The sequence below is a fragment of the Lynx canadensis genome, chromosome B1, assembly GCF_007474595.2.
Source record: "Lynx canadensis isolate LIC74 chromosome B1, mLynCan4.pri.v2, whole genome shotgun sequence".
NCBI lineage: Eukaryota > Metazoa > Chordata > Mammalia > Carnivora > Felidae > Lynx > Lynx canadensis.
Window position 1 is genome coordinate 6,412,784 of NC_044306.2, and position 27,769 is coordinate 6,440,552.

Here is a 27,769-nt window from a genome sequence, read left to right on the forward strand (position 1 = left end):
GCCTGCTTTCCGTGTGCTCACACACAGAGGTCTCTTTCTGTGAGGAGACTGGTCCTGTTGGATCAGGGCCCCACGCTTAGGACCTCATTTCACCTTAATTACCTCCTTAAGGCCCCGTGTCCAACTACAGTCACGTTGGGGGCGGGGAGTGGCTGAGACACACACAGGGTCTTCACTTATCTTTCTCTGTGGAATTATATTTAATACTAATGTTTCTTAGTATTTTTAAAACAAGTTAAGATGAATATTTACCTTATGTCTTACAATCTTACTGAGATGACTGTTTAATATAGCTCCCAGAAGTTACTTATCTCTTAAAAATCCACACTAATTTTGTAATGCCAGATCAAGTGTTTTTAAGTAATTCTCAAAATGGCATAATAATGACATACACTCTTTAATCTGATAACACCCCCACTCACCTATAATCGATCAATTATTGGTCTGTCATTTTTCCCTGAGTTGTAGATCTTTCTCAACGTTACCAAAAGGGGGGAAATGAATAATTTGTCCTGTAGATAATAATTTTTCATTGCTGACTGTTCTTTCTTTAAATTCTTCAACTGGGAAAACTCGGTATCTATCAGAACTATATTTTCTTGTGACTGTAAAGGTAATTATTTCCCACCGTATACAAAAGAAATTGATTGTGAACTGTATATCTAAAGGAAAGAGAAGAGGAAACCACTTCCTGTTTTCTTTCCTCTTAGGTCACAACTAATTGAGATTACTTAAAAATAAAAATGAGGGGCGCCTGGGTGGCTCGGTAGGTTGAGCATCTAGCTCTTGATTTTGGCTCAGGTCGTGATCTCACAGTTCACGGGTTCAAGCCCCACTCCACACTACGTGCTGATAGCACAGAGTCTGCTTGGGATTCTGTTTTTCCCTCTCTCTCTGCCCTTCCCTGTTCGTGCTCTCAGTAAATAAATTAATTAATTTTTTTTTAATTTTTTTTTTTAACGTTTATTTATTTTTGAGACAGAGAGAGACAGAGCATGAACAGGGAAGGGGCAGAGAGAGGGAGACACAGAATCTGAAACAGGCTCCAGGCTCTGAGCTGTCAGCACAGAGCCCGACGCGGGGCTCGAACTCACGGACCGTGAGATCATGACCTGAGCCGAAGTCGGCCGCCCAACCGAGCCACCCAGGCGCCCCTAATTAATTTTTAAAAAATGAAACAACTTGTTTATCTGTTAAGCTAATTTTTCTTCAAGAAAGATGAATCTTAGTGGCACTTGTCAGTGTATAATATTTAAAACATTATTATTATTCCGAAAGTAACTTCCTTTGAACGTGACAAAAAATAAATAGAAAAACCAAAGCCAACCTTTTTAATTTGGATTTTTAAACGTGTTTAAATAATTATACCTTATTTTCCTCTTCAGTTTTCTGTCAGCAGTTACTTTGGCCTAAAAAGTATGGGTGATGGGTATGGTTTGTCTGTCTTAACTCTAAATATTTGAAGGTTCTGGTTATTGCTATTTCCTAGAAGTGTTTTCCTTCGAAAATGTGTTTGCCACACACTCTGTCCATTCGATATCAGGGGTGTTACTGAAGATGATGTCTGTGTTACAGTGTCATGAATTCTTAATGTTTACTTCACAGTTTGTCATGATAATGCTTTCTAAATTTCTCACTGAAAACTGAATGTTAGTTATTTCTTTAAAGCAGACTTATTCAGGGGCGTCTGGGTGGCGCAGTCGGTTAAGCGTCCGACTTCAGCCAGGTCACGATCTCACGGTCCGGGAGTTCGAGCCCCGCGTCAGGCTCTGGGCTGATGGCTCAGAGCCTGGAGCCTGTTTCCGATTCTGTGTCTCCCTCTCTCTCTGCCCCTCCCCCGTTCATGCTCTGTCTCTCTCTGTCCCAAAAATAAATAAACGTTGGGAAAAAAAAAATTAAAAAAAAAAAAAAGCAGACTTATTCGTATTTTTAAATAAATTAGCCAAGATTTTGTTTTTAGTTACAGTCTCTCCAAGACAAAAATTGAGATCTGGAGAGGTCTGAAATATAGGTAGAGTCTCCAAGCAACTACTAAACGTCAAGTAAGCGAGGTATATTTTGAGGGCTGCTCAATTTTGTAACAGTAAGTTAGGGAAAAGAGAATTTTATTTTCAGAATGGCTAACATGGAACTTGTCATTTAACAAATCAGTGGTGAAACATTTAGTAAGAAAAGCTTCAACATGTCAATAAGACAGTATTATGTAATTGTATTATAAATATAAGTGAAATGGCATGATAGGTAAAAATGATCATCCTATATGTTAGTAAGATGTTTTGCTAAGTGATTAGATGAATGTAAGTCCAACAAACTGGTCACAGAGTGACCTCTTCCTCTGACCTCCCCAGCCAGCTCATTTCCGCGGCAGGTTTCAGCTCTTATCGCTGTATTGTGTGGTCGACTCTCCATTCGTTCATCTTTGTGGTGATTTGTGGGTGCAGAATGCTGCCTGCTCCCAGAAGGGCCACAAAATGAATGTCAGGGGCCTCGATTACTATTGAATGAAGGATCATAGATGGCTCAGGAGATAAAAAACAGAAAAGAAGCACATTGGAAAACCACACTCAAGAAGACCACACTGGGACTTTCATTCCCAGTGTAGAATTATTTTTTCTTAGATGCTAGGCATTTTTGAAAAAGAGTAGGGATGAGTAAAGGGAGTGAGAAAGCTTTCAAATTTATAGTGATCCTCAAAATGAATCAGCAAGTTTCCCTTTGCATATCAACTTCCCCATCAACAGATTTCACTTTGTGTAACAGCTTCTCCTTCCGGGTCTGAATTGCAACTGTATTTCATTCTTAGCCTTTGGCCCTACTCTCCTTCCCTGTTTCTATAGCATGGTTCCAACTGGCGCCTGGGTCAGGTCACAGCCTTAGGGGTGACAGCAGCAGGGAGCGTTGCCGGTAACCCCGCGTGTTCTGAGGGGGGACCAAGTCACCACCATAACGCTCTCAGGTGTGACTTGGGACATCGCGAACGTTCCAGTGGCTTGGAGAGTTCGGTTTTCCCTCTTTGAGGCCATTTCCATACCATTGACTTACAATTTTTTACCAAAACAAATATTACCCCTTATTCCTCCAGCCTTTCCACTGCTTCAGCGGCCCGTTGATCTGCTCAAGCCGCAGTCTCAGTTCTGAGTCAGTGGTGCAGGAAGTGGTGCCTGAACCAGCGGCCTCAGCGCAGCCCTGAAGGTTGCCTGTCACGCAGCTTGTCCATACCACTCAGACCCCCTCCATCAGCTGTTCCAGGATAGAGTTCTGCCCTCCGCGCGATTCTCACGCACCCTAAAGTTTGAGAACCGCTCGTTTCAATGAGATTAGTCGTGCTCCGCAGGTTAGTGGAGTCAGACTTTTGTGTTTTCCAGAACATGCAAATCTGGTATTTATTGGTGAGCCTTCATTTTGTACTTAGGTTTCATTCAGAGACAGGGAAGTTTGGTAGCAGTTACCCACCCAGTGTAGGGGACTTGGAGGCGGGCAGGGAGGCTCCACGTAAACATCCAGGCACTGGTGGAATAACTTACACCCCTCTCACTTACGTGAAGTCTTTCATTTCAACTAAGTTTCCTTAGAGTCATTTTAGATATTTTGCTTTTCATTGGTTACTGAGGGATTTGGAAGCTGATGTATCTTAATCTTCTTCCTGAACCTATTAACATGAGCCCCATGGTGGCTTTCTTTTACTATAGCAGCTAGCAAATTATATATTTAGACTTAATTGTCCTCGTAATAGAAGGGAGGAATTTAGCAACACATCTGTAATAGCAAACCAAATACCTCAAATTTTCATATTATTGAGCAAGTAAAAAGATCCTTGTAGTTTTAAAACTCTTTAGAATTTATGGAATTTGGCTTTTACTATGTGAATAACACTGGCTATTATGTAGGCTTAATTGTCCTTTTAAAATATAAAAACAAAAGGTTTTTTCTCCTTTGTAGACTTAATAAAAATTATTGTTATATCTGTGATACCATATTAACAAATTTAGGTGGCAAATGACAAGCTAATGATAATTGTAATAGATGGCTTATTAATAAACTTCATATAAAAATCTCTTGCTAGTTAAGAAAAAGACATGAACTAGAAAACTGGGAAAAGCACATGAATGGGAAATTCAAGAGGTATGACTGACCCACGCACATGAACCTGGCAAACATTAAAAAAGGAAGTTACTGTCCTGTGTTGGCCCAGCTTTTGTGGAACAGACGCACTTCTCCTTCATGCGGGAGCCAAGATGGCACGTTTGCTCCCTGTGGCTGCAGCCCGTTAAGAGACGTGGTGTCTTAAGACAATGCAGATGTGTTCTTTCACACTTCAGGAGGCGGGAGGTCTGACACGGGTCTCACGGGGCTGAAGTCGTGTGTGGGGAGGGCTGTGCTACTTTTGGAGGTGGGGAGAACCCGTTCTCTTGCCCAGGATCCCGTGCTTCGTTGAATGCTCTGCTTTCACGGTCTTAAGATTGCTTGCACTGGGTTGTGCACATGATGTCCACGACGGTTCTGCTTTGACCTCTTCCTCGCTCTTTCTTCCCCTGAGCCTGGCTTTTGGTTAATTCTGACCTCTTTTTCCCTGGCCCCCAGGCTTTCCAGGCCTGGAGTGGTCCTGGTCTGCCCCCTGCCCCGCGGCCCCACCCTGCGGTTCACACTCAGCGCGCGCGTGCGTGCATGCGTGCGTGTGTGTGTGTGTGTGTGTGTGTGTTGCGTCCTCCCCCATTCTCAGCGGTTCTCAGCCACGGGGAACCTGCTTGTCTGCTCCCTTCTTTCCGGCTGGGGAAGTGAAAGTGTGTGCCGATCGCCAGTCTGTACCGTCTGGTCTCAGAGCCCGCTAGTGTTGTTTGGCGCTTCTCTTTTTCCTTGGGGACCATGTCTTCTAGTTTTCGGACTTCTTCTCCTCGCATCTCAGAGTGCCTCTGCCTGAATTGGAGAAGTTTTCTCTGACTTCTGCATCAGGCAGTCACGCCTTCCCTTCTTTACTTCAAACTTTTTATGTGATTGCTCCAATAATTTCCTTTTGCGTACCTCACCGCCACGCTCCTGTCTGCTGGGTTTCCCCCGGTTTACGAGCACAGTCTGGTTCTCATACAAAGGAATCTGTGTGTTCATATGGCCCCATATGGCCCCCCTGTGGCTTTGCTGTTTTCTTCTCCCGCTCTCTTCCCGCTAACGGAGGAGTTTGGGCCCCTCGCCTTCTCCCGGCTGACTCCGTCCAGTCTCCAGAAGCGTATCCCACTGCCAACTTACTGGTGACCTGTTAGTGACCCCACTCGCCAGAGAAGCTTCCTTTTATCGGTCCTCCTGTCTGTCGGGGTTTCTGGCAGTGCCTGGGCTGCCTCATCCCCCACCGTCTGACTTTCTCAGGGCGGCCAGTACGGCCAGTACCTCTGCCGACCTGTCTGTTCAGGTGATCCCAAGTGTTTGTGGCTGCTGGTTGCCACTTTACAGACCCTGGTTCTCACCACTTCTGGAGTGTTCCAGCCAACAGTGCCTAAGTTGAACACACGTTTTCTTTCTTTAGCTGCCTCCCGCCCTCACCTGTGCTCTCGGACGATGGGCGTCCGCACACGTGTGCGTGCGTGCGTGTGCACACGCACACCCCCAGCTCTCCTGCCTGGCCGCGCTCCGTGTGTTTATGGTACAGCCTCGTGTCTCCAGGGGCAGAAGTCTGGTTATGTTTTACTCCTTTTCCTTTTTTACCATGTTTGATAAGCTGCTGGATCAATGTGTGTTTGGTTCTTGTAACATCACTTGACTGCATTTTCCCTGTCCATTTTGGTTCGGTCCTAACTCAGTACCTTGTTGCCTGTGACTTATGCCCTAAAGTATTTCGGAAAACTAATGGTTCTCTTGGCACCTAGATTACATCTCTCCTTTGGCCTAAGATCCGTGGAGTCCCACAGTACCAGCCTGTCACTGTGCAGCTCTTCTCATGGGATGCCAGTGCCCTCCTCAGTCCTGCCGCTCACACGCTGGGTACCTGTGCTCCCCAGGCCTTCCGGACCCCGACTTCTTACCTTGTTCATAGGTCTGCCTGTCCCCGCTTCGTATGCCCCATGCCTCCCTCTTGGCCTCTCTCCAGGCTCCTCTTTAGCCTGAAACTTTCACCAGTCAGATATGACAGATTGAAAAAATCTTTAGTATGAGGAACATTTTTGTATTCTGGGAATATTTTGTATCTCTTCTAGGACATTCTACCACGTTATAGCTACTTATGTTTATTTTATTGACTCATTAATCTTTAACCTACATGCTTAGAGTGTTAGATTAGTATCTTGGTAATAGACACGAAATAGAAACTAAGTACCAAACGGGACATTATAAGGTCTTGTTAGCTAGCTATGTGACTTTGAGCAAGTCACTTTACCTCTCTGAGCCTTAGTTAAATTAATTTCCAGGAGTCAAGTCAGATGGTGAGATATATATCATCTAGAGGTTGTAGACCATTCCCTGTGTGGACCGGAGAGGGTCATGGGCTCAGACTTAGGATTGCGAAGTGACTTCTGGTCTTCAGAGAAGGGCCGCTGTCTATTTGTTGTCGTGGTAAGGGCGTCCGTGTAATTCTAAGCCTTAGAAAGTACGTCGACTGTGTGTTAGTAAGTCCGTGCGGAGAATTGGCAGCTGCTGTGTCCTTACCTCACTTCACCCACTCTTGGAGCTTCCGTTCTTGCCGCTCCATGGAAAGTGCGAGTCCCATGACACATAGCCTTTGTTTGGCCACACAGCCCCTTCTCCATTCCAGATGTCTCGGTGGCCTTCTGGAGATGTTCTCTTCTCAGGGCCCCTTTGTCAGCTCAGTCTCCTTGTTCTCCTTCCTCGTTGGCTGTTCTGTCTTAAGAGCTGGAAGATAAAAGCTGGAATATTCAGGCTGTAGACTGGACTAGAAAATGTGTCTAGTGCATTCCTCAGTAAGAAGGTTATTTTCCTTAGTCTTTTTTTTTCTTTTTCTTTTTTTTTTTTTTTTTTTACACACAGTAGTAATGGGCATTTCTTACTCATCTGTCACAAAGCTGATATTTTCAGGCCTTCCTATAACTTTTTTTTTTTTTTTTGAAATACTATTTTTCTGTCTTCCTATCTTCTTACTGACTTACTGGAGTTTTGTAATTGTTCTCACTGAATAAATACCACAGGGTGATTCTATGGAACTTTGGACTTAATATTGGGTGAGCTCCAGTAGTGAAGAAGGAAGTATTAACTAATTTAATTGACAAATAGATGTTTCCCAGCCTGGTATACTATTCAGATTTTTGTTATAAGTTCGTGAATAAATTAAGCTGCTTCTGCCCTAGGGACTTAAGTCAGATATGTGGTTGTGGGAATCTCTTTCTTTCCCACACTGCTTTGCATTTTAAAAATTCTTCTGCAGGAAGATCCCAACATACTATAGCTGTTCGTCTTTATGCTGCCTGTTTTCCCTGGAGAGTCGGGAGAAAATCCAAATCAAATTTTGTCTAGTCTAGGTTCGTGTCACTTCAGAGAGCCACTATTTTCTGTTAAATGGTCAGTACATATTCTCATTAAGAAAAAGGGAGGCAGTGGGATATGGGAAGGGGAAAGAACAAATTCGTAATACTGGTAGAGCACTCACAGATATGATGAATTCTTCTATAGGAACTGCAGTGTTTTCTCCGTTACAGAAACTTCATATATATAAATGTGTGTGTACATATATAATGCAAATGTACCCGAGAGCATTGAAATCCTGTGTCTATACAGAAACTTACTTAGCATTCAGTTTATATCAGTGTTCATGGCAGGATTATTTATAACAGCCAAAGGTTGAAAACAACCCAAGTGTCCATCAACTGATTGTCGATAAAATGTGGTATATACATACAGTGGAGTATTATTCAGCCATAAAAAGTAACGGAGCCCTGATACTTACCCTCAACATGGAGAAGCCTCGAAAACAGAATGCTAAGTGAAAGCAGTCAGGCACACAAAAGTCCACAAGGTGTGATTCCGTTTATGCGAAGTGTCCGTCATGGGCAAATCCAGAATGTGCAGTGTCTGCAAAAGGTACAGGGTGTCTTTTTGGAAAGAGGAAAGTGGTCTGGAATTTGACAGTGATGATCTGCAAAAGGTACAGGGTGTCTTTTTGGAAAGAGGAAAGTGGTCTGGAATTTGACAGTGATGATGGTTGCCCAGCTTTGCGAATATTCTAAACACCAGTGAATTGTACAGTTTAAAATGATGCATTTTATGGCATGTAAATTATACCACAATTTAATAATAATAATAAAGCATTCCGAGTATCACGCCTGGTTTCCACATAATATATATCACTTTGGGTATCGTGCAGCAGGGCTCATTTGGGCGATTCCGCACTCCCACGTCCCTATTTGAATAGAAATAAAATTAAATCATGGACTAGGACTTAGAAAGTATGAACTGTATTCCTGAATCTTAAGTGACTGTGGATGTTCCCACCTTTAATTCTGTTGCCAGAAATGAGGGTGATAATACCTACCCTTGTCAGGGTTTACCAGATTGAAGGGTTTCTGGTTTTCTGACAGCTTCCCAAAGTATCTCATACAGGTAGATGTTTCATAAATACATAGTAAATGAATGTTTGATTTAAAGAGATCAAGTCATGGGAGTACTTTCTAAAACGGCAAGCCCTGTACCTATGAATGAGAACATGGCTTTAATATATTCTGGTCTGTCTATTCCTGGAAATGTGAAAACAATTTGGATATTCTACTCCTGAGGTGTTTTGTAACTAACTTATGGCCACACTGAATCAACTTCTTTTTTAGGCCTTGCAGTATTAAAACATGTGCTGACACCAAGGATAAAGGCAACTCATGTTGCTTTTGATTCTTTGAAGAATTATTTAGATGCAATTTATGATGTGACAGTGGCTTTCGAAGGGACTATTGACGATAAAGGGCAGCGGAAAGAAGCACCGTCCATGGCTGGTGAGTTTATATTTTCAGTGGAGTCCTATATTTGTGAATGTGTCGTTATTCTTTTTAACGGGTAAGTAAATGTGCTTTGTAACATTTACTCGATATATTTTCCGAGGATATACTTGATGTGTTTTTCAAGTACTTTTTATTAATCCGTAACAGTTTGAATTTCCTGAGTCCTGCTAAGTTTGATATCTCCTGGTTGCCATAGGAGTCCTTTGGACTGGCCCGTTATCAGCCCCTTTCTACCCAAAGTTTCACACATAAAAATGGAAGGCTGCATAACTCAAAGGGGGGAATGAGGAGGAGAGTGCTAAGCTAGCCACCCGGAGGTGTGCATCGATGGTTAGCATTCATCTTTGTATGTACTTTTATAGAATACTTAGGAAACTCAGTATCATTGGCAAGAAGAAAAACAGTTAAATGTGGCTCCGTTTTTCAAACCTGTGCTAGGTTTTAAAGACCTTTTAGCTACTGTCTATGTGTCCTATCAGATATGACAAGAAAAAATAGAATTTTAAGTGAGTGGAATATTTTAGTTAAACATAAACAGAGACACTCTTGCCTGTTAGAGAAATTGAAATATGGGAATAAGTAAGCATGCAGGGAAGCCTGTGAAGCTGCTGCCTGAGCTCTGAGCCCGAGGGAGAACACCGGGCTTTTGATTTCACGTTGGTGGCTGTTGAAGGTCGGAATCCCGGGCCTGGAAGAGTGTGTCAGTGGGTCCTTGTGAAGCCCGGTGTCCCCAGTGTGTCCCGGAGACAGCGACCTGGAGGGAGGACGGGCGGGCGAGGCACGGGGGGGCTGAGTGGTGTGGGCATCCGTCGCGGTGGGGGGAAATACAGATGCGAAGTAGTGACCGCGATTGCTGTCACAGTTGCCTTTGACACAGAGCAGTTGTTATGTAGGAAGCTGAAGATTTTCTTCACTTTAATTTTTTGGAATATATTATACATCGAACAGTTTAAAAACCAAAACTTAATAAAGTTCACAGTGAAACAGCTTGCTTTCTGCTATGTCCCCTTCCCACTCAGGATCCACCTTCCCCTGCTCAGAAGCGACCACTTTTCTTAATTTCTTAATTTTGAGTCTGCATTCTTACTCTCCAGTCCCTCCTTCATGAGTCCTTCTTATGAAAAAGGCAGTATATTAATGTTTTTCTCTTTTTTTTAACCATCAAAGGAGTCATTGACCTATTTTTACATTTGGAAACACATGAATTTAGTTGTTCAACGATATTGTCACCAGTTTATCACCATTTAAATAATGAGATTTATTAAACATGTCTTTATTATAAGTTTCTAAGAAACATATAATTCCCGTAATGACCTCTGCAACATGCTTCCATTGTGTCGCCGTCCGGACCCTAAGAGCTCCTTGGGCCAGGCTCATGTGCCCCGGCACCCCCTCGTGAGCCTGCCCTCTTGGACCATGCACCCTCACTGTCCTGCCTCTCTTCCCCCCCCACCCCCCTTGCCCCGTGTAGGCCACGCCTCCTTTCCAGGGGAAGCCCCTCCCCTTGCAGCCTCCCCCACTCTGCCCCCACATCGGTCTTCCAGGGGCCCACTAGCTTTCTCCTGCTTTAGCGCTCCTGCCCTCCAGCCCCACGGGGAGTGCTCAGCATGTGGCAGTTCTCTTCCTCCTCTAGACCGGAGGAGAAGGCCCTGAGGAGGCCGACCAGTTCAGAGTTGCCTTGTCTAGATCCCAGCCCTGCCCCGCTTCTGTCCCGATTCCTCTGTCTCCTACACATTAGCCGACAGAGGTTCTGTGTTTTCCTTACAGATTGTCTCTTCTTGAGAAAGCTGGCTTTTCTGTCACACCCAGAAGCCATGTGGCAAATAAATCTGTCATTTCAGTCAATTAAGCGTGAATATTTCTGCAAGGAAAAGTATACCAGAGTAAAATCAAAAGACTGAAGACATACTGGGGAGAATATTTGCAATTTAGATCACAGAAAAAAGGCCTGATTTCCTTAATGTATAAAGTCCTTCTACAAATTGGTAAGAAGGTGATCAATAAGTCAGCAGTAATTCACAGGAAAAAAAGTGTTCAGTCTCATTATACTAAAAATGCAAATTGAAATTTACAGCGAGATACCATGTTTTGCTATCATATTAGCAAAAATCCCAGTATCAGGTTTTCTAACAGGCCCTGTGGGGGAAATACTTTCCTACTTTGCTGTTAGGAGTGCAGTGCATTTAGCCCCCCAAAAGTTTCCTGGCAGTATCTATCAGATTTATAAATGTGCTGCTGAGAAATCATTCTACCAGTATACCTGTCCGCGCGAGATGGTTTTCCGTGTTACCTGCTGATTTTAATTATGAGTTGGGATCTGTAGCTTGAAAAACCCATCTCTCATTATTATGTAAATTGATTGATACTCTGCTCTACTTAAAATCTATTATAGATTAAGATGCACCTTCAATTTATGATGTAAATTGGATTGGATAGAAAAATTCCTTAATTAGATATAAAATTCCAGAATATTGTACATTCTGCGTCTGGGTGGTTGAGTTTAATATTAAGTATAATCCCCACACATGGTGGGTTGTCATTTAATAGTTGTATTTTGTAGCCCACTTAAAAAACATTTCCGTAGTTGCTAGATTGTTCACGTATAAGCTGTATGCCAGTCATTTCGAGCACTTTAGGAGCATTAGAACTCCATCAGAACCGTCTGGGATGGTTGCTGGCTGTGCGGGCCTCAACACCACCCTAGACCCCTCCCCCCCCCCCCCGCGACCCAGGCTGGCCGCAGGCAAGGGTAGACTGCAGTGTCAATGAACTCTCGGGATCACTGGTGTCACGATTCGGGCCTGAAGGAGGCGTCACGAGAGCTAGGCAGCAGTGGTGTCCCTTGTCCTTCCCCATTGTGTGGTGTGTGTCATTACAAGGTGAGTGGGCTTGCACTTGTGATTCATCTGGTCTTGTCAGAGTCAGTCTTCCCTGGACGGCGTCATTGGCCAGAGGTGAGCCGGGCCCGTCTGAGTATAATGGGCTTATTTAAAATCCTGTTTCTACAAGTGGGTGGTATACTGTAATGAATTCATGAAGTTAAGGATAACATTTGATGCTCTGTTTAACCATTTAATATGGTTCTAGGTAACTTTTTTCTATTAGTATTTTCTTATATGAAAATAAAACTTACAGGTAACCCAAAAGAAGAAGGAAAAAAACTCCACAGGCTCACCTGTGCAGATGGAACCCCAGTTAACAGTTTGGATGTTTTCCTCAAAATCTTCCTTTTCGTGGTGTCCATATGTTGGAGTATGTTTGTGCCTCTGGATATTTTTTTAAATGAGATCATTTGTGTATATTGTTTTCTTTACATCCTGCTTCTATTTGCTTAATAGGGTGTCATAAACATCTTTACATGTCAGTATATGTACTTCTGTAATTTTTTAAAAATGTTACATAATGTCCATTGATGTGGACATTGATGTGACTATGCCGCAGTTTATCTACCCAGTTTGCTACTCTTGGATTTAGGTCATTTTCTTCCCCCAGAGGGAATGGGGGCAGGTAATAAGCCAGTGAGCCAGCGGTGTGGGGGCCAGTTGGGGGCCAGGGCCACATGGGCATTTTCTGCCCTGCTCCCTGAGGTCTGCTTTTCTCTTCTGTCTCCGCCTTGCCTGGCTCCCCAGGCCCAATGCGCATGGGACTCAGTTTCTCCCGAGACCAGACCCTGTGACCTGTGTGAATACTTGGAAGACTTTTGTATCACTCTAGCAGATCAATACACTCTAGGCTCTACTAGGAAAGTTCTAATTAGGAAAAAATTATACCTTAATTAGAATACTTTTTCCCTACATATCCTAAATATTATGGGGCAATTTTTGCTCATGCGATACGAAATAAGCTCCAACTGAAATAGATATTACAAGTATAGATACACGAGCTTTATTAGACATTGAGCAAAAGATCTATGCCACTTCCTTGTCTGCTGAAAGTCATTTAGTGTTTATCTGATGATTGTCTCGTGGTCTATGTTTGGGTCCTCACGACAGACCCTGGACTGATCGGGCTCCACTGCTGTCGCTCGGGGCCTTATCCTCTCTTGGCCCTGCAGGGGTAATAGTACTTGCCTGTGAAGCCTCGTGGACGTCAGATGAAATCAGGCACACGAAAGTACCATGTAAATTTTAGGGGAGGGGGACCCTAAAAGCACCCGTATGAATGTGGGAGGCAATGCCTTTTCCCTTCTCAGCTGATGTCTCATGAAAGACATCATTTCCCAGGCACTGTGGTTACAAGCATCCATTTCTGACTTGGGAGGTACGCTCACTTTTTCCTTACGGCCTGTGGCTCTGTGGCTCTGCCCCAGTGTGTGCAGTGTGAAGGAGAAATCCAGGTCCCTTGCACTGCTATTTAATTATGGAGATATGGTGGGGGGGGGGGGTGGATCATTAAATGGAGGTAGGAAAATTGGTGTCAGGGTCTACATTTTTATGAACCAGAAATGCAAATAAGAAGGCCTGCTGAGAAGTCCTTGTCACAAACACATCGAGCATCCCAGGCGCTAGGCACTGCTTCCCGGGCCCCAGCTCTCCTCACTGGGATTCTGTCAGGCAGCTGCTGTCCCGGGGTCTCTGTTTTGCAGACTGGGGAACAGGCCCAGAGAGCTAACACATGTGTTCAGGGCTGACCAGGGATCGAAACCCTGGCTGCCTGCCTCCCTGGTCGTGCTCTTAACCACTGCACAGGTCTGCTCTAAAATACCTCTTAAGCAGTTCTTGGATGATATACATGAAAATGGAACTTGAGGAAAATGAAGACAAAAATATTGAACAGTAAAATCTTCCCTATAGCAGTGCTTTGTGCACATTTATCATCAAAGCCAGTTCACTCCTAATGTATATAACCATGAGATAATTTTGATGACAGAAATGCGTGTTATTAAGGATAGCAGTGGTAAAAAAACAAACAAACAAAAAAACAACTGTAGAGAATACTTAACAAAACAGAGATGTGTGTGGAGTCAAAAGAATAGAGACTTCTTTAAGCTTAAAGTCTTCTTCAGACTGTAGAATATACGAATCACCTTTTAGAACATGGTCTTTGAACATACTTAACTTGTTATAACAGGGTCTCCGCCGCCCCCTTCTTGCATACCCACCGAGGGAATGAGGGAATGTAGCTTTCTCTTGGATCTCTTAGGAACGTTTCCTTGTTCTCCAAGGAATTTAAATATGTTAATAATCTCACCTCTTCACCAAAAGCCACCTACCAAAAAGGGAATTTCCCAGCTTAGAGTTCTATTTTGTCTTTAAATAAATTCTGGCCTCCTCCCTTGTGCAACCAGGCCTGAAAAAAGACTGTCTGCTTTGTTCAAAGGAGCATGTTTTAGGAATTGTAGTTAAGAGCTCATAGCTATTCCACAAAAAGAATGTTGGTTCCTAAACCGAATATAATATGTGAAAATACAGCAAAGGCAAGGAGAGCAGTGAGTACCAGTGAATAGTAACCAATAGCAAGTCACAGAGGGACAGAGATCTCTCTACCATGTCTGTAGTGGGAGTGCAATGGTGAGGACAGGCTTCCGTGCCTCCGTGCCCCCAGGGCTCTGGCAGAGTGAACCTGACAGACCTATCTCCGTCCTTCTGGGTCTCAGTCTAGTGGCAGCAGCAGTGACCATGTGTGGTGCGTGAAAAGCTTGGGAACAGCAGACTGGTGGTTTCCTGCAGATTAGCGAGTCTGGAGGTGGTTGACATTTAGGGGTCCCTTCAGAGGGTGGGTACGAACTTCTAGCGGAGTCCAGCTTCCTATTCCTAGGCCATCTGTAGAACTAGAGGTTATTGTATGAAAAGTAACATTGGGGGGGCGCTTGGGTGGCTCCGTCGTTAAGAGTCTGACTTCGTCTCAGGCCATGATCTTGCAGTTTGTGAGTCTACGTCGGGCTCTGTGCTGACAGCTCAGAGCCTGGAGCCTGCTTCAGATTCTATGTCTCCCCCTCTCTCTGCCCCTCCCATGCTCATGCTCTGTTTCTGTCTCTTGATAATAAACAAACATTAAAAAAAATTTTTTTGGAAGGTAACATTTGGTACTATTGATGTAACGTAATGACTTCAGGTAATTGCGGTAGACTCAGAAATTATAACAGGTTCTTCTACTTTAGCTTGAAACCTAAAACCGTCAGTCTGTAATTCTTACTTTTAACTTTTTTTTTTGCTAAAGAAAGAATCTGGTTTTTCGTCATTTGAATTTTTTTACCTCATTTTTCAATTGTTTTCTATAACCATGAGTTCTAAAACAATAAAAAATGAAATATTTTTGTTTCTTGTTAGAATTTCTCTGCAAAGAATGTCCGAAAATTCACATTCACATTGACCGTATAGACAGAAAAGATGTTCCGGAAGAACAAGCACGTATGAGAAGGTGGCTTCACGAGCGCTTTGAAATAAAAGATAAGTGAGTAACACCAGTTCTTGCGCTTGAAAACCTTGGGTTCAGCTAAATTTCACTATAATACAGTCTTTTTATCTTAAGAATGCTTTTTTATAAACTCAAGTCCAATCTGTCCATGTTTTCAGCCTCACTGTTACAAAGTCCCATGAAAGAACTTATTACAGGAGGCCTCTGTTTCCATTCATGGTATTTCCTAGACACTGTTCTGTGGGGGGATATGAGATTAGATCTCTCTCTCTCTGCCTTTCTCTCTCTCTCACTCTCACACACACGCGCGCGCGCGCACACACACACACACACACACGCACACACACACACACCCCTGCAGTCCCAGGTCAGACGAGGCGATGCTGTGGTTGAGGGCTAGCTGGACTGCCCACGTTCCCGGGAAGTGAGGCTGTGGGATAGAAGCGTTAGTCTGATGTACGTGTGGAAATGACATGGGTGTACTGGTTGGAAGAGGAAGGGGCGGGTGACATGTTTCTGACCAAAATGTCTTTTTGCTGTTAGTATTTGGGGCCTAAATGGTTTTAGGCTTCACCTTGTGTGTGTCCATGCTAATAACATCACTTGGAGCAAACAGTGTTGACCCTTGCTGAGCGTTACCTGTAAGTAAAGTACAGGTGTGTTTAGATACCTATTCGGTGAGGCACAGCTTAGCGTCAGGCTGAGGGAGGGGATGTGACGTGCCTGGAAGAAACAGGTGCCCCCGGGAATAGAGTATATCAGAGCCCTTTTGATTCAATATAAATTTCTTTTTTTTTTTTTTTTTAACGTTTATTTATTTTTGAGAGAGAGAGAGGGAGACACAAATCTGAAGCAGGCTCCAGGCTCCGAGCTGTCAGCACAGAGCCCGGCGCGGGGCTCGAGATCATAACCTGAGCAAAGTCGGACTCTTAACCGACTGAGCCACCCAGGCGCCCCTCATACAGATTTCTAAAGGAAGAAATTTTAGAATTTTCTTCTGTTTTTAGGAAGATAAAAAGTGCATCTTGGTTTTTATTTAATACTTAAAAATTGAGTTTTCTTGGGGGAAAATTTTAGGATATATTATTTATTTTCTGTTTGTTTGCTGTCAGTGGAGGTTTTTATCCTTTCTGATACATTCCCTGTTTTTTGAAAGGTCCGTTTTAAACATCTCTATTTTTTATCCTCCTTTTGAAAAAAATGGGTCCGCTAGTTACAGGATGCATCATTTACTAAAACCACATTGAGACGTGTGGAGTTCTTACAGACTCAGACTTAAGACTTCCAAAATTATGTTGAGAAACTTTACCTATTTCCTTCTCCTGACACTCTTCTCAGCAGATTGCTTCGTGCCCCCTGTCTTGTTGTTTTACAGTAAAATTATCTCCTCATTAGTCCTTCTATGTTAACTCTAAGAAGTGAAAATTACTGAAAGTGTGCTGCATTGAAAATGAAACTTCGTGAAGCTTATAGACAAGTAGCTGGATTCCTGTGTTCCGTTGACTGTCACTTGCATGTGACAGAATTGATTCAGCCAACCATCGATGCCACCCACTTTGGTTGTGGAAGAAATTTCGAAAAGTGAAATACAAGTGTTTTGACATGAAAATCAGTTCTCAGATAAAAAGCCTGAACAATATGTTTCGTATCCAATGTATTTTGTGGTATCGGTGCTTATGTGTACTTAGACTGAGTCTGGACATTTTGAAACAGTGGTTACTTTAGGGAATGTGTTCTGGTAAAAGAAGCACTTTCCGTTTTTTATCTGTGTTTGAGAGTTTTAGGCTGAGTCTCTTCTGCTGTAAGTTTATATTTTTTAAGTAAGATAGGAACATGAGTTAACTATGCTGTTTTTCTAATTCCATGCAAATAAGGTGTTTTGGGGGAAACTCCATACATGTTATCAGAACTGCTGATCTTTTCCTTGACTTTCTGGTAGAATGGGAGGTTTAGGAGGAAGGAGGAAGGATTCGGGAAGCGAGATGGGTTATTACCCATGTGTGAAAAATTATTAAAAACTTAAAGTTAAAAGACCAAAATCATCCCCATAAATTTACTTAAAGCCATCTTTTAAAAAATGTACATCTAATTCATCTACACTAATCATGAGCATATTAAATATATTTTTCAGGTCTGGAAACTCCAATTAAATCAAGTCCCTGGGTATTTTCCTTATTCATCTTTAGTTCCCAAGGACCTGTAACTTCTCCAGCATGTAATTATCATCTAGTAGCTATCTGTTAAATTAAAATCTTAAATGACTAAACCTGAAACTTTACATTTCTTTTTTTCCATTCTGACCCTAGGTTGCTTATAGAATTTTATGATTCACTGGATCCAGAAAGAAGAAACAAGTTTCCCGGAGAAAGTGTTAATTCTAAATTAAGTCTCAAGAAGACTTTACCATCATTACTGATCCTAAGTGGCTTGACTGCTGGTATGCTTATGACCGAGGCTGGAAGGAAACTCTATGTGAAAACGTGGGTTTATGGAACCTTAATCGGCTGCTTGTGGGTTAGTATTAAAGCGTAAACAAGTAGCCGTGTCCAGGCAGTGGACTGTGCTACGCGGTTTACTGTTGGCAGCCACACGGGACATCAGATTGTTGCCTGAATTTAATAAGAAGTGTAAATAAAGCCTTGTTGATTGAACATTGGATAAAATAGAATTTCTGACTAAAGCCGACCTGCAGGTGGTCTTGGGCAAACATACGTGGTTTTGCAACTTTAGAACAAGCTGCTGGAAGGGGAAAGCTAACCTCTCTGCCATCCTTGGTGTTTCCGTGATCTAGTGTCATCTTCAGAAGATGGTTAGGATTGTATGCTTTGGTATCGGTTCGTGACTCAGATGGCTGCATTCATGAACGTTAATTTGCAGCGTATTTCACCGTATTCGTTATTTTTAGTTTTTTACAACCTGACTAGTCCCAACTCTCATCACCGAAGTATTTAGTATCTTGCAGCTGTGTACTATTTTGCCTTTTGCTTAATGTCTCCAAGTGGATGAAGGAAATTGTATTTATGTATCAAGAAGGATGCAAGGAAAAGGTCAAGAAATGTCTGCGGGGAAGAAGCTGTGGTTTGCGCATGCTTTGATTGTAGTGTATTATTAGCTGATCTTATTTTCTCTTTGCAGAGTAATTAACATGTCTAATATTTATTGAAGCAGCTTAATTTGCACGCCCTGCATTGTACACAAAAGGATAATGTGTCAAATGTGAGCGTTGAGTTTCGGTTGGAGGCGTGACCCTGGCCCGCTGTCGCGGCACTTGACGCTGCCCAGCGTTCTGAAGAGCCAAGCGGAGCCCTCAGTACGTCCCAGTGTCTGCGCCAGAATTGCTTAAAAGCCTTCAGGCTTCCTGTTATTTTTACATCAAAACAGTCACTGTGAACCTTGGTGGGACCCGAGTCCACAGATGCTTGAGGTGATGGGAGCCTTCACACGTCCGCCTGGATTTCCGAGCATGTGCCTTTTGCCTATTATTACTCTTGGGTTCGGCGGAAGCCTTTGCTTTTCCTGGCATCATGGTCGATTTCCACCGTGTTTGAATTCTTTTCCTCTGGACTCCTGGCAGCGTGCTGCTCGGTGCCTGGCACAGGACGGGCGCAGGGGAGAAGCATGGAGCCGGCCTCGGTCCTGCTGCGGGTTGAACTTGGTCGGCGAGGCTCTCTTGAGCCCGCCCCAGTGGCTGCGGCTAAGACGCTCGTCTGTCTCCCTCCTCAAGCCAGTGAACCACAGGCTCAGCCCGCGAGGCCCGGATGAACTCGTGGAGTCCCCACTAGTTTTAGTGGGGAGTCCCCACACAGTTCATCCGTGCCCCCTCAGAACAAGAGCCGTTTTCAGTCAGGAAGTAATAACTATGGCCTGTGGCTGACTTAAACTGGATTGTTGCCTACTAGTCCCTTAAGGTAACATTTCTGCCTGATGGATTTTTGTTGTAAACTCGTGCCAGTGTCCCCAGATGAAACACACCAACTGAACCGTGATGAGCAAAATGAAAATAATAAGTAAGGGAAATTTTGTGTGACTGACTCTCCAGACCCAGAGACCAGGCCGTGTGAGACAGCACCTTTGAAGCTCTGGGTAGTCTGAACTGGTTTGTGTGTGTGTGTGTGTGTGTGTGTGTGTGTGTGTGTCTGTGTGTGTCTGTGTGTGTCTGTGTGTGTCTGTGTGTGTGGGGATGGACATGTGCCCGCAGGATATGGTTGGTCTCCTTATGCATGGGGGTGTAGGTAAAACTTCTGAAAAGTGTTCCCATGCCAAATTGTGATTTTCTCATACCTGTAAAGTGAGATTTAAATCAGTCTCACCGTCTTTGTTAATACTTTTTTTAAACAGTCCTAAAGATTGAACCGATTTCTAATTTATTCAAAGTAAATGTAAGTTGTGTAACTTACTTTGAATATCATGGATATGCTCTAAATTTAAACTTTAAGAAGAAATATCATTGGAATTATGTTGATTATAACTGATCATAAGAAGTTACAGTGAACTGCATAAGATCACTTTGAACATCATGTCTCTTATGACCATACTTATATTCTCACAAGAGTTCTATAAGATATATTTGTTAGTTTAAAAATTTTGTATTAAAATATTTGGAAATTAGAAGCTTCTTTTTAACATGTGTTGATATGACTTGAATTCTTACTTTCTAAAATTAGGAGCCCTGTATCTCCCTGTAAATCTTTTCACATATCTTTTAAGCCTGTGTTTCTGTTATTATTGTTCATTTGCAGCTTAGTTATTACTTAGTTTTTCTTTATAAGAATGCCATCAATGTGCATGCTTTTATGTTTTCCAGAAAAGGGTGTGTTTGGATGAAAGTAAAAGAAAAAATAAAATCTTTCACTGTCTCTAATGTCTGTGCTATTTAACATTTTGCGACCCAGAAATTCCCCATTGGTCTTCTGTTACGTTGACTAGGCTTCGTGGCTGGTCTTGCATTCTGAATTTATAAAATTATAATATTTTTTCTTACATGTTGAACAAGTATAAAAAATACAGTACTCAAAATTGTGAAGCAATATATTAGTTTTGTTATATAAACTCATATTTTATACAGTGAATATAGCAAGTACTAATTGCTTGAGAATTCTGTAATCATTAGGGTATCTCACTGAGATTTGTCCAATGCCTAAATTTAGCCGGGTTGGTAGGGAGAGTAACGATCTGACTGGTCCTTACATCACACATACTGCTGCCTTCTTCCAGGTTGGTAGGGAAAGGGCCATCTGACTGGTCCTTACATCGTACATACTGATGACTTCTTCCATTTATTTCATTTCTGGGGGATTTTTTTTCATTTATAGTCATACCAACTTTCCTCTATATCCAGATTATGTAAGCTTTATTTTTCTTTTGTAATGCTGTGTGGTTTGTTTTTACATTCACTGAATGAATCTTTGTCAGTAAAGTGATCTTTTAAATAGATGGGCCATTATAAAAATACAGTCTATATGAAATTTGTCCTCTCCCAAAATGTGCCATCAGGAATAGATACAAAGGGACTACCAGATACATATCTGACTCATTTAAGAAGCTCGAGAAATGTCTGTCACGGTGCTATTTCGTGTGCACAATTGTAAATGTATAGTACAAATAGATTTTAACCATAGTAGTATTTGTTCTTGACGTATTAGATGAAAGACAAGATGGCCGACACTCCAGATACCACCGTGTAGTAAGTTACATATCTTTATAAGTAGGTTTTGGGGGGCAGGGGGAGGGGTTAGACCAGTTTTTATTGTGAGTTACACATACCTTCAGATTAAAGACTGGCTCACTTAGAATGTTGCCTAATCAGTTAGTATGCTTGGCATTATACAAATTGTTAATTTGGAAACGTTCAGATATTTGATATTATGTAGGTAAAATAACCATGTAATCAAATTTAAAATTTCCTTCAGATATCTTTAAGTGGTAGATCTACAGTTACTGACTTAGTTGGGAGTAGTTACGGCACGACATTATCCCCAGGATTTCATTTGACACATTTTCCAATTTGTGGGCAATGAAGTAAATCCATAACTTTTACCAACCGGGGAGTCACTCTTGGTGTAGTCCTGCATGAGGTCAAAGAGACAAATACCTTATCCTGAGCAGGAAAAAAACACAAAGTTATTTTTCAGAAAGCCACTCCAGATGGAAAGCTTGAGTTATTTCTGTTGTTAAAGGAAAGTAGGATCCTGTAGGTGATACAAACTCGCAGTGAATGTTTTCTGATGGTCCGTTACTCCATCCAAATTAGTAATGGCTCGTGATTTTGTATGTGAATATGTAAGAAAGACCTGTTCTGCAATTTTATTTTTATAAATCATTATGTCCTAAAAAAAAAAAAAAAAAAATGCTACTGATACTCTCTGTGTGTTCAGCAGGAGGGAATATTTGACTAACAGTCTTGGCTCCTTATGATGTGTTCGGAATAAATTGTGATTTCTGTTCTCGAGTTTATTGGTGCTTCATTAATCCAGAAAAGGAAAAGGAAAATCTAAATCTCAGAAGTTACTTGGTGATACATAATACATCTATTTCACGATAGTCGTTTCATGTATATGTGATAATATGTATGTTTTATATACGTATATGTTTTACTGCCAAACAATAGCTACAGAATACATTATTTTAAGATTTTACTTTGTTTTGATACTTGCCAAGATGTGTTGAGTGCTCGCCGTCTGCCGGGCAGGGCGCTAACCTCCTCTGAGGCTCTCTCCCTCCACACACGTGGCCCCCAGGCCGCAGGCCGGCTCAGCCTTGAGGTCAACAGGTCAACAAGTACAGGCCGAAGACCAGTTTTGGGTCCTGCTTCGACCACTCGGGATTCAACCTCGGACAGGTTAATGTTTCGGTTTCCATTTCATGTTTCTGTTGAAAGTTTCCCAATTTTCTCTTCTGTCAAATAGTGATAATAATTAATATATTTACCTCAAAGGGTTGCTGATGATGCAGTAAGTTACCAAACCTCTGGATGTAGGTAGGGCATGAAATGTGGCAGGTGCTAACTAAATCTTGTCCTCCAACTACTCTTGCTCCCAATTTTACAGCTGAGAAAACGGAGACTTGGAGTTTGAATAAAATACCCAAAGTCACACTAATATTTCTAGTAGAAAAATGTCTGCCCACTCTTTCCTGCTTAACAAAGATGTATTTCATACCACCTAAATGCCTTTAGAAGTAGATAGTCATGGGACACCTGGGTGGCTCAGTGGGTTGAGTGTCCAACTCTTAATTTTGGCTCAGGTCATGGTTCCAGAGTCATGGGATCAAGCCCCGCGTCAGGGTCTGTGCTGAGCACGGAGCCTGCTTAAGATTCTCTCTCTCTGTGTCTCTCTCTCCCCTGCTTGTGCTCTCCCTCTCTCTCTAAAAATAAAATTTAAAAAGTAGGTGGTCATAACTGTAATCTTAGTCACTTAAAGATATTTTGCTTAAAGTCTAAATCAAACAATACAGAGATTACAAAAGGAAAGATTCTCTATCTTTCATGAGAAAATTTCATGGTCTCCAAACCAACTCCATGTTGGGCTTGAGGGCTGGGGTGGGGGTGGGGGGTTGTTGCCTGTCCCCTGTGTTGGTAGCACAGCCCTCACCATGGCAAAAGATGATACGAAATGGCAAATAGATTCAAAGATCTTTCCTGATAGTGGCACAGAGAACAGTAATATTTGAAATTGTTCCCCTGAAGGTCACTCACTATGGGAAATCCCAAACTACAAAATGGTCTGTGTTGCATCACTACATGTATATAACCTTAAACAAACTACCTTCCCTGTTTGAGCCCTTGTTGTTTTTGTTTTTTTTTTTGTTTTTTTTTTTTTGAGAGAGAGAGAGACAAAGTGTGAATGGGGGAGGGGCAGAGAGAGAGGGAGGCCCAGAATCCCAAGCAGGCTCCGGGCTCTATCAATAAAATAAGGGGATTGCTTATTTGCCTCCTAGAGTTTACTGCGAGTCAAAGGAGATAATAGTAAAAATGCATTTTTATATAAAGTTCAACATAAATGTGAGACGTTACTGTAATTCTTCCTAAATCGTTTTGGCTTTACTTTCTACAGTGTGTGAATAAGTCCATTCTTCTCTGATGCAGTTTGGAATTCAAACACATGATCGTTAGCACTTGTTATTTTGAAATGTTTTCAGTCATTCAGTGGTCTGTCCATGCACACTTGAGTTATTGTCTATTTGGGTCAGGTCAGTTTATAATTTCTTTTTATTTTTTTAATGTTTATTTTTGAGAGAGACAGAGCACAAGCAGAGGAGGGGCAGAGGGACAGGGAGACACAGAATCCGAAGCAGGCTCCGGGCTCTGAGCTGTCAGCACAGAGCCGGACGCAGGGGTCAAACTCACGAACCATGAGACCATGACCTGAGCTGAAGTCGGATGCTTAACCAACTGAGCCACCCAGGCGCCCCTCTTTACAATGTACGGACAGTTCATTGCTCGTGACCCCTGGATCTTCTCCCTCCCCAGTGCCCTTCTTGTGTAAAGCCCCTGGAAGGGTGTGGAGGGGAGATGACAGAGATCTGTTCTCCCCGTGGACGCCCCGTCCCAGTGTTTTGTCGCGGCCGCCGTGGGAGGTGAGTTCTCGTCCGTGCGGTGGAGACCAGGATGGAGCGAGAAGGCGGTTTGGAAGGAAGAGCGCTTGGAACAAAGTGTGCATGGAACAGACTTGGAACCGAGGAGGACATGGGGAGTCAGGGCGTAGGGCCGCGGGAGAGGAGAGCGTGTCCGCCTGGAGAACACCTGCCGGGGGTGTGTGTGCTTGCTTCGGCTGGTTTGATTTTATTCCAAATGGTGGGAGTTGAAGTTTGGCCTTTGAGTAGAAAGCCAGGCAGAACTGTGAGCATCACAGCCCTCGTCTCCCCCCATCCTCCCCCCCCCAACCAAGCCAGAGCAGCATGCGGCTACGTGTTGTGCCCCCTCCTGTCCCCACAGTGTTGTCACCGCACCAGCGTCGTGGTTCGCAGACCCCGGTCCAAATGGGGCACTGCTCTCCAGCCGAATCCACGGACTGGCCGGTTCGGCAGAGTCAGCCAGGTCAGGGGGCGACAGGAAGGCCCAGTCGCTCCGCACGCTGGACTCGGCCCTCCCTGCGGTGTGACCATCAGCGGGCTGTCCGCGGGGGTCCTCCTTCCTAGGAGGGGGCTCCCCTCAACCCAGGGAGGGTGCTGCTGTGCTCCGGGCGAGCCGGAGGGCGAGGGCACCCCCGAGTCAACCTGGACCCCGCCGTCGGTTACACATTCGTGCGTCTCTCAAAATCGTGGCTTTCTGTTGTTCACGTGGTGGAAACAAGGGTCTTCAGAATTCATTTTATCTTCTAACGTCTCTTTGTGAAGGAGATTGGGGGAGGAGTGGTGGGGGGAGCACGGGTTCCGGGGCCAGGTCCCCGGGGCTTGAATCCCAGACCTGCCCCTCGCTCGCTGTGGGAACTTGATCTCCTTCCCGGTCTCTGATGCCTTCATTGTAAGCTAGAGACTCTGATGGTGGGACCTGCCCCCTAGGCGGGTCACCTCCGTAAAGTACCTGCATTCGTTTCTGTCACATCCTCTGGATAGCGCTGGTTCTCGGCCAGCTCTGTGTCCCAGTGATGGCACCGACCCCCCCTGCCCGACGTCCCAGTGCTGGGTAGTGGACTGCAAGTTCTGTTATCCTTGTGCCTTTTGCTGAAACCCCCTCAAATACTCTGCCCACGTGTACGTCCGTCTGCAAGTGGGTTCTGCCGTATACTAGAACTCGCAACTTTTTGCTTTTAGGTTATGGGTACGTTGGTCCGCTTCGGCGTGTGACAAACACAGACTTGACCTTGTGACGTGAAATAAAGTATATTAAAAACAGCCCAAACAAGGTATCCTCTGTTCTCGTGTGCTAATGTCTTTGTTTTTGTCTCTGTATTTCCTCCCCTCTCTCTGTTTCTAGAAGTTGAGATTTAAAAAAAAAAAAAGGAGGGGAGGTGCATTTGGGGTGACAAATAAATCCACTACAGAGCATGCCGCCACGTGCCTTGCTCTCTGCCAGTTCCTGGCTCTGGTTGTCTTCACCAGGCCGTAATTCCTGGTCGTCTGCCGGCTTTCCAACCTGCCCTGTCGTGTCGCTATTGTATTACTGACCCCAAGCTCCAGTAAAACATAAAGCAGCAAAGGCCCAAACTGAGGTTGGCTTCAAGGTGGTGCAGGGCACAGAAATGTTCGTCTGCGGTGGGTCACGTCCATCTGGACCGCCGCGTGTTCTGTGACACGGACGGAGTCTCGTTGCTGGAGACGTCGACCTTCCCATCTGTCATTCCCTCCTGCACGAGTGGCCTCCTGGCCCACGGGCCCCACGCGGGGGCACCTCCCACCTGTGTCCTCAGGCGAATCTACTGGATGGTTTCTTCTGCTTCCAGCGGCTTCCCCTTCCCTCACCCCCCAACCCTCCACAGCCCCTTACCCGGCAAACCCCTGGCCAGTACGGTTTCCCAACTTCCCTCTTGGAATGCGGGAGCCACACCTGCACTTGGCCGTGTGGTGACCCTGATCCCGTGTGCCACAGAGCCCCAAAGTGTGCGAGATGTGCTGTAAGTGTACAATGCACTTGCTTATAATTAGATTGCTTATAATTAGTTTTTTAAAAAAATGAAGTTCAGTAGTATTTATATTGATTACATATTATAATAACATTGGATATATTGTGTTCAGTAAAATCCGTTAAAATTTCACCCGTTGTTTTTAAATGTGGCTACTGGAAAATTAGGAATTGTGTGTATGTCTGACATTGGATTCCTTGCTAGACTTTTCTATCCTGAGAGTCTACCACAATTGTCAGCTTTTATTAGGCACTGAGCACGGTTTGTCTATTCAGTAGATGGAAATCTGAGGCCAGACGTTTTGCGATTCGATCAATTGCATTATCAGATGACGACAAGTTGAAGTTTTTCTAAAGCAGTCATGTTTCTACAGTCTGAGGCCAACAGGTTGCTTTTAAAAGTAAGTGGCACACTCAACAAATACTTCATAAGTGATACGGAAGTTACGATTTGGAAGGATCAGCAAGGAATTCTCGGCGTTTGGGATAATAAAGCACAACCAAGAAACAAAATCTGAAGAAATATGGCAACACGGAACTGTGTCATTCTTGGGCTTACAGTGGGTACTGTATCATCCTATTCTTGGTGGGTTTTTTTTTTTTTCTATCTTTAAATGTTACCAAATTTTAAAAATGTTAAATATAGGCACATAGGTTATTTTGTTTAAGCTGTGTTATGTGAGGATGATTCCATATCATATCGTCATCACTAGTTAAAGAAGTCACCACTTTTCCTTGATCACTAGTCCAAGTGTGCAGGGCATCAGTAAACTCTCATCATCTGTAAGTGAAGAGTCTAAATGTATCTAAATGAATGTAATCAGTTAACGGTACCTGGTACTGCGATGCCAAGTAATTAGTGGAAGTATTTCTTTACTGGTGCATCTGCTTATAATAAAGAACTAAAATCTTGTTACTTCTGTCTATTTCTTTTATTCTTCCCACAGGAACTTAGTTGGCATGAATTGTGTTGAAAACCAGTGTCTGCAGTGGCCTCAGAAGACACATTAAAAATGGCAACAGCAGAAGAATGAGTTTTCACAAGGCAGCAGCTAATAACCCTGAGCGGTGTGTAGGAAACCAGAGGATTCCGCTTGCATTGCTGAAAGAATGTTCTTTTTATCTAGTAAATAATGTGGGCACTGTAGGTTAAGGCTGATGGTTACCTATAAGATCGATTTCTAAATAGCTCAATGCAGTGATGCCGTTGGGAAACCTGAGAGTTGTGGGAGCAAACGTAGAGGAGGAATCAAGCCCACTGTCTCACTTTCCGGATACAGAACCGACCGTCCGGACACAAGGGAATGCGGGGACCTGATTAAGATCTCCCAGGCAGAGGGAGCGAGTGGTAGAGATGGAACGAGAGCCTGGTCTTCCTGGCCTTCGCCTGTTTGAACCGTAATCACCAAGTATTGATGTGACTTTATTGTAAGGAATATAATACGTACAAAAGAACATATATGATATGTAAATCTACTTTCAAATATACGAAATACGTATGTGTATGTGTGTATATACACATTTCCCACCGATGATAAGGATTTTCCAGGCTGCTGAGTCGCCTGTCTTCTCATTTTTGATGTTTAATTCAGGGTCTAGGCGACCTCGCCAGAGTCCCTCCACGCTTCGTAGGTGAGCAAGCAGCTTGCTGTTCAAGGGCACAGTGAAGGCTTTAGCCCATCTCCGCCTTGAAGCCTCAGTCAGTTTGCAGACAGCCGACTTAGATATAAGTGACTTATCCATGTGTTCCTTAGTGTCCACACATGCCCGATGACCATGTCTCTTAGCACCTGGTGGAAATCTTAACTTTCTAGAACGGATTACCTTTATATGCATAATCATGCCATGTTCATCTGTCCCCACTGAATAATGTCAAGTTTTGCAGTTGACAGATTCTCAAAGTATCAGCCATACCCAAATTCAGACAGAT

The 27,769-nt window shown here is 43.4% G+C and overlaps 1 protein-coding gene and 1 long non-coding RNA gene across 3 annotated transcripts in view; both read left to right on the plus strand.

Annotated features, from left to right (window-relative positions):
• AGPAT5 (1-acylglycerol-3-phosphate O-acyltransferase 5) overlaps positions 1–21,729 on the plus strand; it is a 61,631-nt gene extending 39,902 nt beyond the window's left edge. The window contains exons 6-8 of one of the 2 annotated variants that reach the window (XM_030312059.1): positions 8,757–8,918; positions 15,194–15,317; positions 17,413–17,581. In XM_030312059.1, coding sequence (XP_030167919.1) covers positions 8,757–8,918; positions 15,194–15,317; positions 17,413–17,431 — 305 coding nt within the window. In that variant the 3' untranslated portion in view covers positions 17,432–17,581. The other variant, XM_030312058.1, reaches the window with a different exon arrangement.
• Positions 21,730–23,643: 1,914 nt separating this feature from the next.
• Positions 23,644–27,340, plus strand: LOC115511733. Its single transcript, XR_003968154.1, has 2 exons — positions 23,644–26,403; positions 26,787–27,340. It is a non-coding gene; the product is annotated as an uncharacterized LOC115511733 (long non-coding RNA).
• The last annotated feature ends 429 nt before the right edge of the window (positions 27,341–27,769 follow it).